The 18368-nt window shown below is 41.6% G+C and overlaps 1 protein-coding gene across 2 annotated transcripts in view; it reads left to right on the top strand.

Moving 5' to 3' along the window:
* LOC133212111 (polycomb group RING finger protein 3-like) overlaps window positions 1-3121 on the top strand; it is an 88352-nt gene extending 85231 nt beyond the window's left edge. Inside the window, exon 8 of one of the 2 annotated variants that reach the window (XM_061353170.1) lies at window positions 2116-3121. In XM_061353170.1, coding sequence (XP_061209154.1) covers window positions 2116-2193 — 78 coding nt within the window. In that variant the 3' untranslated portion in view covers window positions 2194-3121. Of the gene's footprint in view, window positions 1-110; window positions 991-2115 lie in introns of those variants that run through there. The other variant, XM_061353178.1, reaches the window with a different exon arrangement.
* The last annotated feature ends 15247 nt before the right edge of the window (window positions 3122-18368 follow it).

The raw sequence follows: 18368 nt of genomic DNA, 5'->3' as shown, positions 1-18368 counted from the left end.
TACTCTGATAGTCTCTCTGAGTTTTAATTTATGAAACAGATTTTATGTATAAAGTATATTAATGCATTTTGCATTTGCCCCTTAACCTGTCTGATGATTCTGTCTTGCAGAAAGCACCTCTACTGCTACATTACAGACCCAAAATGGACTTGCTGTAGGAGAACTTTATTGTCCTTCTGGACATTTGATTTTTGTTTTGGTGTTGTTTTGGTTTGGGTTTGTTTTGGTGTTTTTTTTCAGAGACTGTCATCTCACACCTTAGTGCAGCACTCAACTCTCATATGACATGAACCAGCAGAATCATTTTGGAATTTTATAGTGCTTCTATAGCAGACTGTCCTGAATATTTCTAGGGATCTGCTGCATGGATTTTTGAACTCTCTCTCTCTCTCTATATATATATACATATATTTATTTATTTATTTTTGTACAAATGAAATAAATCACAACTCAACAGGATTCTACCAGCACTGAGTTTACAGGTACTGAAAACACTTCAGAATTCCATGGAGCTCCACCATCTATTTGTAGTTACACAAAAATAAGTTATAATGGTGTGGAAGAGATTTTAAATGTTGCTTTTAACATTAAATTACTATATTTACTTATTTCTTTGTCTTTAAACTTTACAACTTGTTTCATTGTTTTTCCGAGGTGTTCTTGTTTTATGTCCTTATTCCCAATTATGTGAGCTTTAATCAAGCTGTTCTATAGAGCATTGAACATAGCTAATAATACAGTGACTGGTGATATTTATTATGTTGAATTAAAAACTTCCTAAAAGCCTGGAGATCCAATTACTTCTTTAGTTTTTCACAGTGTTCTTTATTTTGTATTTCAGTAATTTTTTAATATCCTCCCTTTGCATGTTGATTTTAAATGAGTTCACTTGATCTTTTTTTAAATATGCCTTAATATTTTGCCGTGGCATAAATTACATCTGATCATAACAAATACTCATCAGTGATGAACTTGTGAAATTGTTTTAAAGCAAATCATAGAATCATAGAATCAAATATGTCGTATAATTAGGGCTTGCAAAAATAAAATCTTAGTTTAGGGCGTATTTGCTATTTCGTTAGCTGTTGGGTACCTTTTGTTGGCGTTGCGCGAGTTTCTATTTCACTAGTTAAAAATTCTTCAGGTAACTGCAAACAAATTCTGTGTTTCTTCTACTGTTTTCTATATGAAACCATAGCTGTTTAGAACTCAATTACTATTTATCTCTGAGGTCAGATTATGTTACAGGGGCACCCTCTGGCCTTAATGGATAATTTTGCTTGTGTCGATCCCTGAGAGAAGCAAACTGCCGTATGTGTTTGTGTGTCTGTGTACAGACATGCATGCACCTTAGAGAATCCACCTTCAGTAGTGCTTAGCAGTGCTGACTACATTGATTGAAAGGCTTTTTAAGATTGTCAGCTTCATAAAAATGTGTTAGTAGTTGAAAATGACTTCTGCAAGCTGTATGCTGCATAGCATTATATATAGCATAGATGTGAGTGTGTCTGACATGGAGACTTAAGTAACTGAAAATAAGAAGCAATTTTATTGGCAGCCTCCAGCTGCCAATATTTTTTAACTCTGAGTTTTCCTGTCAGCTGAAAATAGCAGTTATATCAAACACTTTATTATTTCACAAAATGTCAATGGCTAGGAAAATCAGTATGCCTGTTAGCACTATCCTGCTTCTTCTGGCTGTGCTCCCCTACCTTTCAAGAAAGCATTGCTTAATGTTACTTGATAATAGGAGGTTGATCTCATAAGCTTATTCAAGTATTCTAAATCCTAATGCCTCTGCTCATCTTCCATGTTTTTCTTAATTGAACTTTTCAGTTCTTTTTTTCCTAGTTCCGCTGTTGCTAGAGGGAATCTCTAAGTTCACTTGTTTCTCTTAGGAAATAGAATCATCAAAACATAGAATGGTTTGGGTTGGAAACGACCTTAAGATCAACTAATTCCAACCCCCCTGCCATGGGCAGGGACACCTCACACTAAACCATGTCACCCAAGGCTTTGTCCAACCTGGTCTTCAATACTGCTGGGGATGGAGCATTCACAACTTCCTTGGGAATGCTCCATCCCTGGGGCCCTTGTTTTCATTTATAGCCGTAGATGGTGAATGGTGAAGAAATTGAGAGAAATGCAAAGAGAATGTCTGATGAACTATGGGGATGGTCAAGAGAGCCATAGTAAGGCCATTGGAGTACTGCCATCTCTGCAAACAATAATGTGGTACTACTACATTTGAACACCTGGGTTAGGATCTCAAGGCTTAGAGAATGTGTATGTGATGTAATTAGAAGTTTGCTCTGGTTTTGCTGTACTGTTTCTGGACTCCCTTACCTACAATTTAGCTTTTATCTGGTTTTAGCATTAATAGAAATGACAGAAGAGGACATGCAAGATCTAATTAGTCTCTATTTTTGACAGTTTTTCAGAAAATATTAAATGCAGGATGTATATGTAAGTTAACATAATAGGCTTTTCTGGAGCTCTTCATGTGGATATTATTGTATACTTCCCAGTGTAAATCAGGGGCTGGTTCTAGTTTGTGAGGACTCCAGAGATTGCAAATATGGTTATAAACACCCATCCTCTATGCACACCTAATGTACCTGACAAAGACATGGAGCTCAAGTCCGTAGACCATGTAAATGCGTAATTCATTGTTCAGCCACAGTCTGAGGGTTTAATAAATATATTTGTGATTGGTCTACCTCAGTATATGTACACTGTGTAACGTTATTGCAAGATCAGATGTTGATGCAGTGCTGTTGAAGTTTATTTGTATTTTAGTGTTTCCCTGTGTAGCTCTCCAACTGAAAGAAGTTAGCAGTTACAAATGTAAATTCAGAAAACTCTCTGCCATTCAGTTCTAAATCTTGCTCTAGCAGTCTATAGTATAGAATATATGTTTGCAAGTTTGTAACTATGTTTGGAATGACTCAGATTTGTTGCGATGCTATACGAATATATTTAAAACTGTTTATCTAGGTACACATCTGTAGCCAGTGTTAACACCTATAGGTGGTGATTACTCATAATTGTATGTATCTGCTTTAGTAATGCGTTTAACCTCAGCAGTGCTTTTAAAAAGAAAACAAGAAAAAAAACCCAACCATAACCCTATTGTTCACATCATGTCACGATAGATATCTTCATTACAAAAACTATTTCCCATGGGGAGGGATGGGATGGTGTCCTGCACCATTTATTTGCTTTTTAGCTTTATATAAAGACTAGACTACAACTGAATTCCTGTCAGAGGCAAGTCTTGGTGTCAAAGTTCAGTTTTATTTTGAAGCTTAAGAAACAGTTGATTTAATGTCAATATTATATTGGCTAAATACTTACTTGTCTCTTTTTTCTTTTATTTAACTTCGGAATCTGAAAGTTTGGCTCAGTATAGATATTTCTTGAATCCTGATGAGGTCATGATTAATTTATTTTGATCTTAATGAAGTCAGCATTACTGTGAAGTAATTTTTACAGCCACATACATGGGTAAATAACTGTGGTAAAAAGGTACCTTTTAGCATTATCCTCAACATCAATGAGACTAAATTATCCCAGGCTTGAAGTGTCGCTAGATGTATTTTTCATTAAAAAAGGTAATTCACAGAAAATATTTAATATTGAATTTAATAACATTATTAAAATTATTATATTAAGCATTCTGTTTTATCATTAGAGTATGTTTCAAAGGTCCAGCTTTATTTGCAAGCATATAGAACTAAAAACTTTTTACAGATTCTTCCTGTTACATTAGGTTTGAATGGCTTTCATTTGTATGACTTTGCTATGTATGGCTAAAGAGATTTGCTTATTTTTTTGTGCATTTATAAGGCATATCTTTAAAGTGTAAACATAGCATCTACTTCTAAACTGAAAAGCAACATAGATGGGGATTTTCATATATACATCCAGTGGGGGGTTGTTTGGGATTTTCATTTGTGGTTTGGGGTTTATTGTATGTAGTTTTTTAAGAATAAAGTTTGTAATTTTATGGGCTTGTAAAATCTTTAAGTGCAAGAACTACCCATCAGCGATATTTTAAAATGGATGATCTAGAAAGAAACTTCAATATGAATTGTGGAAGAAATATGCAAAAGATGCAGCCTATCAAAAATTGTTTGTGTCATTTTTATGTCTGGTATCTTTGTGTGTCATCTATCCTGAGAATATTTATTGGTTGTGCAACAATATACACAACACTGTCACCTCTGGGAATGTGGGACTGCAAAAATTTATGATACTATTTTTTATTTTCAATAGACTATGAGCCTTTGAAAGCTTATCTGGCTTTATTGTTGTTATAAGTGCATAATTAGTCTTAGGAGATTCACTTTTTTTCCTACTGAATGGTAAATTGAACTATACAGCTAACCTATTTTCCAATTATATGAATTTTACCGTTAAGTATAATGGGGAAAAGCCAATTAGCCTGTACAATGACACATTAATCTTAACAAATGCATTTTATCAACAGTACTTAAGAAATGTATTTAGTATATAAGACTGAATTTTACAGAAAAAGCTACTTTATTTCCTCAGGTAACTGATTCAGTTTGGGCATTTCACTGGAGATGTTAATACAATTTATGCTTCAGTTTTTCTGCCTGAGGTTAATAACAAGAAAAAAAAAGTCATAGATACTAGAATCTTTGCATAAGTTTCACTTAACTATAATTGAGAGGTATTGACTTCTGTCTCTTAAAGGTGCAGAGAGAGCATTAAGGTGCCTAGCAACATCAGCATGGAAAAAATAATGTCTGCTTCCATCAAAATCTGTAACTATGTACAGACGCTCTCCAGGTACCTGCCTTTTTTGGGAAGCCATCAGTCACATTTTTACAATGGAGATAGACTAATATGCTATACACAAATTTAAAACTGTTCTTGTTTAAACCACTTGAGTGGATCCACAAGGCTTCTTGGAAAGGTTTTGAAGCCACCATGGTCTGATGAGGTCAGATTGCAAGATAAGGGCTAAAAGGCCAATTCTGTAAACTCTTACAGTGAATAACTATTACTAACCTAGATGTTTACACTGAAAGCAGTGGATTCATTTGGACAAAATTGCTTAAATGTGTGCCTGCAAGATGGAGTCCTAATTTTTGAAGGGCAGACAGACTGCTGTTTCTGTATTTTTTAACTTTAAAAGCATTTGCTTAAAAAAGGTCTTTTATCCAAGTAATTTAATTGGACAAAAAGAGTTTGTTCATTTTCTGCAACACTGCTAAAGGAAAATAAAACAGTACAATAACTAGGTCTTTATCCTCAATATGTGGCATAATAAAGATAGTGAAATTATCAGGGAAATACCATATTTTTTACTTGGTTCCATATTAGAAATTACTTTTTTATACTGTTTCCTGTATGTTTTTTGTGCTATTGGTGGCTAGTTTTAGTCTGAAGGAACCATTTCGGATTATTGCTTAAAGTTTGATTTTAAGATAGTGACACTTGTATTGATTCGGAGAAAACTCCAGGAACAAACTACCAACAAAGTTTTAAAATTGACAAGCAGGTATTCTTTATTGCGGCGCCGAGAGACACGGGGGATAGCTCCACCTAACGTGTGTCTCCCAGTTGCCACACAAGCTGTCCTTTTATAGCCACAAGGCATACATACATATTCATGAGGCTATGTATGGATTGCATAATTTTCCAGAAAGTTCCCTGCATGCGTACAGAATTGTGGTGGTGGTCTCTGAGGGTCGTTTACTTCTTCCAACAATCTTCATCACTTCTGGCAGCCTTTGAAGCACACGTAGTAGATGTTCATACCAGTTTAATTGGTTTGTTAGCACCAGAGACATAATAATCCTCCTATCCTCCTACTTATCAGTTAAACTGTAGCCCATCCTGGACACCTGCGGTTCCCAGATACTCCTTATCCCTGTGTTCTGTTCTTCTAGACTGTTTTTCTTAAATCTATGTCAACTATGATGATTTATCTTGTACAAGAATTCTCGGTATGTTCTCTAGCTGTACACTACTTATTTTTCTGTGTATCATACACCTTAGTAATTTTCCATTGCTACTGTTACAAAGCCATCAAACTTAACATTACTTAAAAGTGATTCTAAAGGTTTATGTATTCCATTTTGTGATTCAGATAATCCAAACCTCTTTCTCTTGTCCCTACTATTCTCTAATTTATCTCCTCCAATAGTTTTCTCAGACTGATCAGAAACTGTCAGAGATAGCCTTCTCCCTCTTCCTGAAGACTTTCTCCTTTAAACTGGGACTGAAATGGTCTTCCATACAAAATTTCAAATGGGCTAACCTCTTCTTTCAACCAAGGTTTAGTTCAAATTCTTAATAGAGCCAGTGGTAAACCTTGGCACCAATATAAATTCAATTCCTGACATATTTTGCTAATCTGTTGTTTAATCATATGGTTCATCTTTTCTACTTGTCTACTGGCCTGAGGCCGATATGGAACATTTAATTGCCAATCAATTTCTAATTTTTTGCTGATTTCTTGTAACAGTTTTGCACTAAAGTGCAAGCCTCGGTCAGAAGAAATTGCTTCTGGTACCCCAAAATGAGGCATTATTTCATTTAATTATGTTTTAATCACCTATCTTGCATTATTTATCCTAAAGGGAATGCTTCTGGCCAGCCTGAAAAAGTATCCATTAACACCAACAAATATCAATAACCCCCTTTTCTTGGTAATTCAGAAAAATCTATTGCCACTGCTGTCCCGGAAAACTTCCTCTACCAATTGTCCCAATTTGATTTCTATTTTCAGTCTTAGGATCATTATTAGGACATGGCTGACTTTGTTTTGTCTCTAATTGAACTGTGGTGTATAGATTCCTTCCTACAATTTGTCTAAATATTTATACAAAGAGTTGCTACCCCAATGATTTTTATTATATTCTTCCAGAACTAACGTCCAGAGCTGGTTGTAGGCCATTACAATTTGCCCATCAGCTGTCTGAATACAACCCTCTTTATTTCCCTGTCCTTTGAGATCCTCAGTCAATTTTCTATCCTCTTTTGAATACCTAGGTTTATATTTTTCAATGGTTAGCTTGCCATCAGGTATTAAGGACATGATTTAAAATTGTTCAGCTGCTCGTTTGGTTTCAGAATCGGCCAATTCCCTGGTCAGAGTCACCTTGTTGATGTCCTTTACAGTACATGATAGCTACTTCTTCAGGTATCTGAACAGCTTCCAGTAATTGTAGAATTTCTTTGGCATGTTTAATCTGTTTCCCTTGTGTGTTCAAAAGTCCTCGTTCTTTCCAGATAGCACCATGTGCATGGACCACTCCAAATGCGTATTTAGAATCAGTCCAAATATTTAACCTTTTATCTTTACCCAGTTCCAGGGCTCTGGTTAATGCTATTATTTCTGCCTTTTAGGTAGAGGTGTTTGTTGGTAAGAGTGTGCTTCTATTACCTGTGAAGCGGTGGTAACAGCATATCCTGCCTTTCGTTTGCCATTTTTCATGAAGCTACTACCATCAGTAAAACACTAATCAACATCTTCCAGAGCTTTTTCTTTTAAGTCTGGTCAGCTCCAATATACCGTCTCTATGGTGGTCAAGCAGTCGTCTGTTAGTGGTTCTGTCGATTGTTCCTGAACACCATTATTATGGATCCAAAGTCTGCACCATACAGTCATTCCCAGGAATGTCAGGATCTCCTTGACGGTCAACGGTCGTGGAGTCTGGCAAATGGCTTATTTTCTAGCAGTTCCAAGTTCTCTCTCTGTCCTGTTATTTCATATCTGATGTAGGAGACCGGGTTTGGTTTAGTTGGGCCTTGTTTGGATACCCAATAACCATTCCGTCCCAGAAAATTTAATAATTCCACTATCCACTGGATACATTCCTCCTTTGTTTCTGTAGCAGTTAATAGGTCACACATATTGTAACAGTCCCCGTCTGGGTAGGTGGCTTCCATGATTCTAGTTCTTGTGTTAGCTGATTTCCAAAAATCGTTGGACTGTTTTTAAACCCAAGGTAATACCGTCCAAGTTAATTGAGTTTTTTTTCCTGTGTCAGGATTTTCCCATTCAAAAGCAAATAAATTTTGGCTTTCTTTGGCTAATGGTAAGCAAAAGAAAGCATCCTTTAAATCCAGGACGAAAAACCATTTCTGATTTAATTGTAGTTTGGTCAATAAAGTATATGGATTAGCCACCACAGGATGGATGTCCTCTACTATTTTATTTATTGCCCTTAAATCTTGAACTAGCCTATAGGTTTTCCCATCTGTTTTCTTTACTGGTAAAACGGGGGTGTTATATTCCCATTCACAATCCATTAATAAACCATATCTTAAAAATTCATCAATTATTTCTTTAATTCCCCTTCTATCTTGTATTCTTAAAGGATACTGTTTTATTTGAACTATGCCAGCCCCAGTTTTTATTTCAATTTTAATAGGCAAAGCATTCTTTGCCTTTCCTGGAATTTCTGATGCCCAAACTCCTGGTATACCTGATTGAGGATTTCTTCTACTTTGGCTGAATTGGACTTCTTGGTTTCCTGTTGAATTACTGACACACTCATTACTTCAATTAATTGGTCCTCTTTTACTTTTAGTTCTATTTCACCTCTTTTGAAAGTTATGATCGCCTCCAAATGTTCTAATAAATCTCTTCCCAATAATGATTTGGATGAATTTGGCATATATAGAAATTTATGTACCCCAATTTATTTTCCTATCTTATATTTTAAAGGTCTTAGAAAGAATGCTTTTTCCTGATGGCCAGTAGCTCCCACAATCATTACAGACTCTTTTCCTTTTAGTGTCAAATCTTGGTTCAGAACCGAATAAGTTGCCCCAGTATCTATAAGAAATCCCACTTCTTTTTCTGTGGTCCCTAGCTTGATTTTAACCAGAGGATCCACTAGGGTAGATTCCCCAGGTCCCCGTCAATCTAATTCCAATTCAGTGGTCAGTTGACTTTGTTGTTTTCCCTGTGGACATTCCCATTTCCAGTGTCCAAACCCTTTGCAGTTTGCACATTGATCCTGACTAAGGGGAGTTCTCCTATAACCCCTGCCTCTCATTCCCATTCCTCGGCCACGACCTCTGCCTCTCATGCCACTACATCCCTCATTCACTTGCCCCAATGCTGCAATCTTCGCTGTTGTTACTACCTTTCCTAATTTCTTCTCTTTAACTTGTTCTCTATTCCTGTATACTTTCCAAGCCACTTCCAGTAACTTTTCCATATCTCCCATTTCAGTCACAGATAACTTTTGAAGCTTTCCCCTGATATCCTCCAATGACTGCCCCACAAAGGAATTTGTAAACTATAATTTTCCTTCCTCTGAGGAAGGATCCAGTGTGGTGCATTTTTGCATAGCTTCTCTGAGCTTATCCAGAAACTCTGTCGGCGACTCCTTCGGCCCCTGTCTTATTTCAAACAGCACCGAACAATTTACCACTTTAGGTACACCATTTTCAAGCCCATATTTAATCCAATTCTGATATATTTTCAGAGATGCATAATCTTCATCATCATAATCCCAGTTTGGAGCTGTAAGGGGAATATGATCTTCAGCCCTCCCCTCTATCGCCCCTGCAGTAATCTGAGCATTTACCTGAGTACAAGCAGTTTTTATAACCAACTGTTTTTCTGTCTCTGTTAATGTATCCAGGATTACATCTATATCTTTCCAGTCAGGATCCCGGCTTTTTACTAGTATCTCAAATTTCTTTGCTACCCCTATAGGGTCATTTTGATACTCTTTTGCAATCTGATTCCAATTATCCAAATCTCCTAAAGAAAAATTCATTTTTATTTTGATACATCCCTCTGGTCCCATTGCTTCCCGCAGAGGGGCTTGTAGGACAGTCTTAGTTTTACTACGAAGCCAGGCAGCAACAGGAGAGGAGGAAATTTGCTTTACACTTTGTTCTTGTTTTACACTATGTTCTTGTTTCACACTTTGTTCTTGTTTTACGGTTTGTTTTTGTTTTACACTTTGTTCTTGCTTTACACTTTGTTCTTGTTTTACACTTTGTTCTTGTTTCACACCTTGTTCTTGTTTTACACTTTGTTCTTGTTTTACACTTTGTCCTTGCTCCTCATCTAAATCAGATGATTCCTCCTCAATCAGAGGTGGTGTCTTATCTCGTACTTTTGGGGAAACATAATCCTCCATTCTATCCTCAACCTTGTTATCCTCAGCTTGTTTAAGTTTCAAACAAATTTCCCCAATAACACAACCAGAACAACATCTCTCCCGTCTATTCCCTTCCTGCTTCATTTCTTTTTCTAAAGCTAAAGCTAAAGGATCCGAAGGTGCTATATTAATTCCACATTCTTTTTGCCATTCTGGGTGATTTCGCAATGTGAAAAACATATCTGCATATATTACTTCATCCCATTTTCCTTGCCACCTCAAAACCAACATTAATTGCAACAATGTATTATAATTAAGAGTTCCATTTTTAGGCTATTTTTCCTGATCCTCCAGAGTGTACAAAGGCCACCATTGGTTACAATATTTTATCAATGTTTTCTTATTTACTGAGCCCCCAGGAGACCCTCCCAATTCTTTACAGTGTGCCAAAATGCACCCTAAAGGACTCTTTTTCATGATCTCCTCACTGCTGATTTCTCATTATCAATCTCTCACTCACACGCACTAGGGATCCCTCAGACACACTCCATGCAGTTACAACACTTGAAACAGATACAGAGAATAAAATTCTATCAAACAGGCCACAATTAATAATACAGTTCACCGATACCCAAAATAACAAGACCAAAATCAGCACTGTAAAAGGTCACAAAACGAATTGAATACCAATTCGAATACTTTTTCCAATAAGATTCAAAACCGTTTCCACAAGACAACCCCTGCGTGTTGTATGACCCAACCACACCACAAGAAGCCCCCTGCTTCTTGTGGGTGTATACCAGTAAAATCCAAAACCTTTTCCACAAGACACCCCCTGCCTCTTGCAGGACCCAAACCACAAGAAGCCCCTTGCTTCTTGTGTGGGTATACCAAACGGAGGCTAGCAGCCGGTTATAAGCCTTTACCTCTGAGATTTCCTATCTCGATTTAAGGAAGGCTTCCAAACCATGCATACGCTTACCAAACTAATTTACCAAACCGAGATGCCCCCTGCACCTTACAGACTGTACAAAAGAAAAGAATACCTTTTAAGAAGATTCTCCTTGTCTGCTCCCACAGTGATCCAAATGAGTTGAGGGGTCCCTCCAGGAAAAATTTCCAAGGGCCCTAGGGAGCCCAGTCCTCAAGCAGAGCAGCCAAGCAGAGAGGGTCCCATCTGGGTCGCCAAATTGATTCGGAGAAAACTCCAGGAACAAACTCGCCAACAAAGTTTTAAAGTTGACAAGCAGGTATTCTTTATTCCAGTGCCAGGAGACACGGGGGATACCTCCACCTAGCGTGTGTCTCCCAATTGCCACATAAGCCGTCCTTTTATAGCCACTGGGCATACATACATACATATTCATGAGGCTATGTACGGGTTACATCATTTTCCAGACTAAAAGTCCATTTGAATCAAACCTCTCCAGTGGTCGCTCTAGACTGCCCAGCAACGGAGTGAGCAGAGCACGAATGTTTGACTTCTCCCACCGCCAAAGAAAAAGGATACAAAGCCGGCATTGGGCTGCTTCAGCTCACAGTGAGCTTTGCAAGAGTGCCACCCGCATTGCAGTCGCTCCTCGCTTTCTCACCTAACACTCCATATGAATCTAAAGTCTTCAGAACCAGCTCTTGCCTGCCCAGGAGTGATTAGGGCATGAACATCTGGCCTCTGCTACCACCGCCGAAGAGCCAGGAGGGAAAGCTGCTGCTTAGTAACTTCAGGACACAGTGAGATTTGCCGTGGTGCCACTTACATTGCTGTTGCTCCTCTCTTTCACACATAAAAGACCATTTGAATCCAACCTCTCTGGTGATCACTCTCTGCTACCCAGCAGCAGAGCGCGTAGAGCAAAAATGCGTGGCCCCAGCTCCCATAGCTGAAGAGCCAGGCGGGAGAGCGGGTGCTGGGCCTCTTCAGCTCAAACTGAGCTTTGCAGCAGTGCCACCTGCATTGCTGTAGCTCCTCACTTTCCCACCTAAAGTCCAACACAATCCAAAATCTCTGGTGGTTGCTCTCGGCTGCCCAGAAGCAGGGAGAGTAGAGCACAAACGTTTGGCCTGTGCTCCCACAGCCAAAGAGCCAGGATAGAAAGCTGGTGCTTGGCGTCTTCAACACACAATGAGCTTTGCAGTAGTGCCAGCTGCATTGCTGTCGCTCCTCGCTTTCCCACCTAAAAGTCCATTTGAATCCAAACTCTCCGGTGTTCGTCTCGGCTGTCCAGCAACAGAGTGAGTAAAGCACGAACATTTGGCCTCTGTTCCCCCAGCAGAAGAGGCAAAAGGGAAAGCTGGTGCTGGGCCTCTTCAGCTCTCAGTGACCTTTGCAACAGTGCTACTCACATTGCTGCCATTCCTCTCTTTCACACATAAAAGTCTATTTGAATCCAACCTCTACGGTGGTAGCTCTTGGTTGCCCAGCAGCGCAGTGTGAAGAGCATGAATGTTTGGCCTCTACTCCCACAGCTGAAGAGCCAGGAGGGAAAGCTGGTGCTTGGCATCTTCAACCCACAGTGAGCATTGCAATGGTGCCACCTGCATTGCTGTCGCTCCTCACTTTCCCAGCTGAAAATCCATTTGAGTCCAAACTCTCCGGTTGTCGCTCTCAGCTGCTCAACAGAAGAGACAGGAGAGCACGACTGTTTGGCGTCTGCTCCCACAGCCAAAGAACCGGGAAAGAAAGCTGGTGCTTGGCGTCTTCAACACACAATGAGCTTTGCAGTAGTGCCACCCGCATTGCTGTCACTCCTCGCTTTCCCACCTAAAAGTCCATTTGAATCCAAACTCTCTGCCCAGCAGCACAGTGTGTTGAGTATGAATGTTTTGCCTATTTTCCCACAGTCTAAGAACCAGGCTAGAAAGATGGTTCTGGGCATCTTCAGCACGCAGTGACCTTTGCAACTGTGCCCCTTGCATTGCTTTCGCTCCTTGCTTTCCCACCTTAAAGTCTATTTGAATCTAAACTCCCCGATAGTGGCACTCTGCTGATCAGCTGAAGAGTGAGTAGAATACGGATGTCTGATCTCTGCTCCCACAGCCGAAGAAACAGAAACGAAAGAAGCTGCTTGGTATTTTCAGCACACAGTGAGGTTTGTAATGGTTCAACCTGCATTGCTGCCACTCCTTGCTTTCCCACCTGTCCTGGGTTAAGCAGTAGCAGTCATTTTTCTCTTTCTTGGTAGCTGGTGCAGTGCTGTGTTTTGACTTTCGGGCTGGGAGCAGAGCTGAAACCAATGATGCTTTGGTTTGGCCAAGGACTTTGTGAGCCTCATGCTCTGCCAGGGAGGAGGGAAGCCGGGAGGAAGCAGAGACAGGACACCTGACCCAAACTGACCAAAGAAGTATTCCATACCACAGCACGTCATGCCCGGGAGGTAACGGAGAGTTACCCAGAAGGGCTAGAGTGGACTGCAGGGTTGGAGGAGGTATCGGTCAGTGCTTGGTCAGGCTGGGGGGGCAAGTTATTGGTCGCCTGGTGATGGGGTCTTGTATTCTCTTCCCTTGTTATTTTCTTTATCATTATTATTATTGGTGGTAGCAGCAGTGATTTGTATTATACCTTAGTTACTAAACTGTTCTTATCTCAACCCGTGGGAGTTGCATTCTTTCTGATTCTCCTCTCCGTCCCTCCGGGAGTAGGGGGAGGGCAAGAAGGGGGAGGAGTGGGTGAACAAGATATCTGGCTGGGGTTAAACCACGACACCACCTAAAAGTCTGTTTGAATCCAAGCTCTCTGGAGCCCACTCTCGGCTGCCCAGCGGCAGAGTTTGTAGAGCATGAACGTTTGGCCTCTGCTCCCACAGCCAAAGAGCCAGGAGGGAAAAATTTTGCTTGGTATTTTCAACACATAGTGAGCTTTGCAACAGTGCCACCCACATTGCTGTTGCTCCTCGCTTTGACACCTAAAAGTCCATTTGAATCCATCCTCTTCAGTGGTCACTCTTGGCAGCCCAGCAGCAGAGTGAGTAGAGCACGAACGTTTGGCTTCTGCTCCCAGAGCTGAAGAGCCATGACAAAAAGCTGGTTCTGGGCCTCTTCAGCACACACTTATCTTTGCAACGGTGCCCCTCGCATTTCTTTAGCTCCTAGCTTTTACACATAAAAGTCCATTTGAATACTACCTCTCCCGTGGTCACTCTCAGCTTCTCAGCAGCACAGTGAGTAGAGCACAAACGTTTGGCCTCTATTCCTACATCAGCAGAGCTAGGAGGGAAAGCTGGTGCTTGGCATCTTCAACACACAGTGAGCTTTGCAACGGTGCCACCTGCATTGCTGTAGCTCCTCGCTTTCCCAGCTAAAAATCCATTTCAGTGAACCTCTCTGGTTGTTGCTGTCAGCTGCTCAGCAGCAGAGACAGCTGAGCATGAATGTTTGGCTTCTGCTCCCATAGCCAAAAAGCCAGGACAGAAAGCTGGTGCTGGACATCTTCAGCTCGCAGCGAGCTTAGCAATGGTGCCCCCCCCCCCACATTGTTGTCGCTCCCCGTTTTCTCAACTAAAAGTCCATTTGTATCCAACATCTATGGTGCCCACTCTCAGCTTCCCATCAGCAGAGTTAGTACAGCATGAATATTTGGCCTCTGGTCCCACATCCGAAGAGCCAGGATAGAAATCTGGTGCTTGGAATCTTCAACACACAGTTTGCTTTGCAACGGTGCCACCTGCATTGCTTTCGCTCCTCGTTTTCCCACCTAAAAGTCCATTTGAAACCAAACTGCTTCGGTGGTCGCTCTAGGCTGAGCAGCAGAAGATTTAGTAGAGCATGAATGTTTGGCCTCTGCTCCCACAGCCGAAGAGTGAGGAGAGAAAGCTGGTGGTGGGCCTCTTCAGCTCACATTGCACCTTCAAGGTTGTCATCCGCATTGCTGTCGCTCCTCGCTTATCCACCTAAAAGTCCATTTGAATACAACCTCTCCAGTGGTTGCCCTCGGCTGTGCAGCAGAAGAGTTAGTTGTCCATGAATTAATGTCCTCTGTTCCCACACCTGAAGAGCCAGGAGGTGAAGTTGGTGCTGGGCCTCTTCAGCTCACAGTGAGCTTTGCAACAGTCCCACCCGCATTGCTGTCGCTCCTCACTTTCTCAGCTAAAAGTCCATTTAGATCCAACATGTCCGGTAGTCGCTCTCGCCTGCCCAGCAGCAGAGTGAGTAGAGCACGAACATTTGGCCTCCCACAGCCAAAGAGCCAAGATAGAAAGCCAGTACTTGGCATCTTCAGCAAACAGTGAAGCTTTGCAACGGTGCTACCCTCATTGCTGTCGCTCCTCTCTTTCCCAGCTAAATGTCCATTTGAATCCAACCTCTCCGGTGCTCGCTCTCGGCTGCCCAGCACCACAGCAAGTAGAGCACGAATGTGTGTTTACACAGCCAAAGACCCAGGATGGAATGCTGGTGCTTGGTGTCTTCAGCACACAGCGATCTTTGCAATGGTGCCACCTGCATTGCTGTCACTCCTCCCTTTCCCACCTAAAAGCCCATTTGAATCCAACCTCTCCTGTGGTCTCTCTTGAATGCCCAGCAGCAGAGTGAGTAGAGCACTAGCGTTTGGCCTCTGCTCCTACAGCCAAAGAAGCAGGACAGAAAGCTGCTGCTTAGCATCTTCTACACACAGTGAGCTTTCAAACAGTGCCACGAGCATTGCTGTCGCTCCTCGCTTTCTCACCTAAAAGTCCATTTGAATCCAACGTTTACGGTGCCCACTCTCAGCTGCTAAGCAGCAGAGTTTGTAGAGCACGAACGTTTGGCCTCTTTTCCCAAATTCGAACATCTAGAAGGGAAACATGGTGCGTGGTATCTGCACGGAGTCATTCTGTCTCTGCTGTTGAAGCTGCATTTCCAGTTTAGCTTCCTTCTTGTTTGCTCTGTGATCCTTCAGGATGATCTTTAATTCCAGCCTCAGTTTCCACTGCTTTTGGTGTTTGGAAGAGTAACCTCTCGAGTGCTGGGGCAGGAGGGAAGCTGAAGAGGCAGGGACTGGCAACGCTGTGGGGAACGTCCCTGCAGGTCATGGAGGCTCCATCATTTGGGAACTGTCCTTGTCTCCCTTCTTCTAGAGACTGGAAGCAGCTTTCTCCCAGAACAGGCCTTCCTGTGTGTGGAAAGCCCTGGAAATCCGGAGCAAGTGCCTGCTGAACATTTCTCTCAGACCTTGAGAATGAAAAATCTGGCTTCTCTGTGGACCTTGTGCTGCAAACATTTCTAACCTTATACTGATATAAGGAAAGCAACTGCCTGGAAAACATAAGGTTAATATACTTTTAACTTAGATCTAAGATAGAGACCAATGTTTGTTTTGTCCATCTGTGGTTTGATAACAGAATTTAGTAGTCTTACTAACAAAAGTGAACTATTTCTTCCCATCCTCCTAATGAGTGACCATCCTTCTAATTATCAGTTAGTTTGGAGACAGTGACTCCCGACCATCTGCTAGCTTGGGAGGCAGTAAATTCTGTGGATGAAGGTTCCACTGTTTGAAATCTTTGCCAGCTATCAGAAATTTGCAGATACGGATGGTTTCAGCTCATTTGTGATTACTGGGGCATCCAACTGTGCCAAAGGTGAAAAGTGCACCCTGAGGAAGACTGCTTGCTTCCTCTTGAAGACCCCTGCCCACGACCATCAGAAGGCAGTGAGCAAGTGCCAAAAGGGAGGAGACTTATGATAATGAGTACCTAAACAAATTGTTATATCCCAGCCAGAAATTTGCATATTTATGTGTAATAAATATCTGCTTGCTTAACCCCTCAGTGTGCAAGTTAGGAGGAGCAATCCCCCTTGCACCCGGTGCCATAACAAACGTACCTTCCTTATAACTCTCTTTGAGTTGTAGAGTCTGATTTCGTGCTTCAGTACGGATGTGTCTTCTAAAGGGTTGTTTGTGCTGGTAAGAAAAACAAGGTGGCTTAAAACTGCTCTGGGATCCTAATGCGAGCAAGTAGAATAAGTTGACTGTCCTTGCCTTTGTTTTGTAAGGTAGGTGAGTGTGTGGGTTCATTCTTGTCCTCATCCCCCTAATCTTTACCAGTTTTCCATAAATCAAGTCAGGATACGGATTTGGAGAGTGGCCTGACCCCTCTTCTCCCCTTGGTGTCTTAATCCTATACTGACCTACTGTGGGGATTATTTAGCAAGTTGGAAAAGCCTCATGCCCTCGCTGCAGCTCCCTGTGCCTTGATAGAAGGTGTAACACTTAGAGTGGATTCCTGACATGCCAGGAGGAGGAAGTGGAAGTGGCTCATTGCGTGGGGCAACTACATACAGTGTGCGAGCTCTGCACTATTTCTGGTGCAGGACTGCACGGAGCCCTGCGTGTTGGGGAATGGCACTGGTGCATCCAGTGTTCAAACTGGTTCTGGTTTCCCCAGACTGCTTGTCTGTGGCCTCCGGAGCTGCTGTGCTTCCCCAGCTGGCTCCTCCTGCCTGGAGAGCACAGGGGCTGCTGGGCCAGGCTCCTCCAATTTGGCACTGCTTAAGGCCATGTGATTTGACAAGTTGCCATGTTCTGTTCTGCTGCTGGCAGGAGAATCCCAGGCTTGCTTCCCCCCTCCATGTGTTTAAATGATCCCTTTGCTCCTGCGGTCCTGAACTGGCTGTCGAGATGGCAATGGAGAGAGGGTTTTGTCACTTTTAAACCTGTTGGACAAAACGGATGTGGGCTGTAGGAGCTCCCCTATGGAAGAAATGAGGGAGAAGTATGTGCTTCATCCAACAATGGTTGTGTTGAGCAGGTTAAAAACAGGCTGTCTTCAAGGCATCACATGAAAGTGGTGTTGTGACCAGCATATTAAAATCAGGCCACCAAAGTCTTCCTGTCGTGTTTATGCAAGGAGATGTTTGTTAATGCTAGCTGTCCCCTGGCCAGCCCAGTGCTTTAGGATGTCTGTTTGTGTCCTGTGCAAAGCCACTGACTTTTGTCCCTTTCTAGCTGATGGAAGGATGTGGAATTCCCATTTAACACATCACTAGTAGTATAATGCAGCTCTTGCTGAAACTAGTCAATTTAAAAGCATGAAATGAAATAAGCTTTGCAAGGAGCGGTCAGCTAACCCACCATCCCCACTGATCTAAACATCACAGAGTAGAGATCTTTAACTTAAATGATATTAATGTTTAAAATGACTCTTGTAATTGCTTTGTCAACCAGGCTTTGGGATGGGCCTGGCCCTCTGTGGGGCATCCTGCTACTGTCTCCCTGTGCTGCAGAATTGTGTGGGACCATTGTACAGTTGGTGCAACTTAATAGGGAATGAGGTGATAATAGGGCTG

The sequence above is a fragment of the Neopsephotus bourkii genome, unplaced genomic scaffold (genome assembly GCF_033783945.1).
Source record: "Neopsephotus bourkii isolate Nb327-2 ecotype Australia unplaced genomic scaffold, CSIRO-AGI_Nbou_v1 NB_57, whole genome shotgun sequence".
In the NCBI taxonomy this organism is placed as follows: domain Eukaryota; kingdom Metazoa; phylum Chordata; class Aves; order Psittaciformes; family Psittacidae; genus Neopsephotus; species Neopsephotus bourkii.
This window is presented reverse-complemented; position numbering and strand designations above follow the sequence as displayed.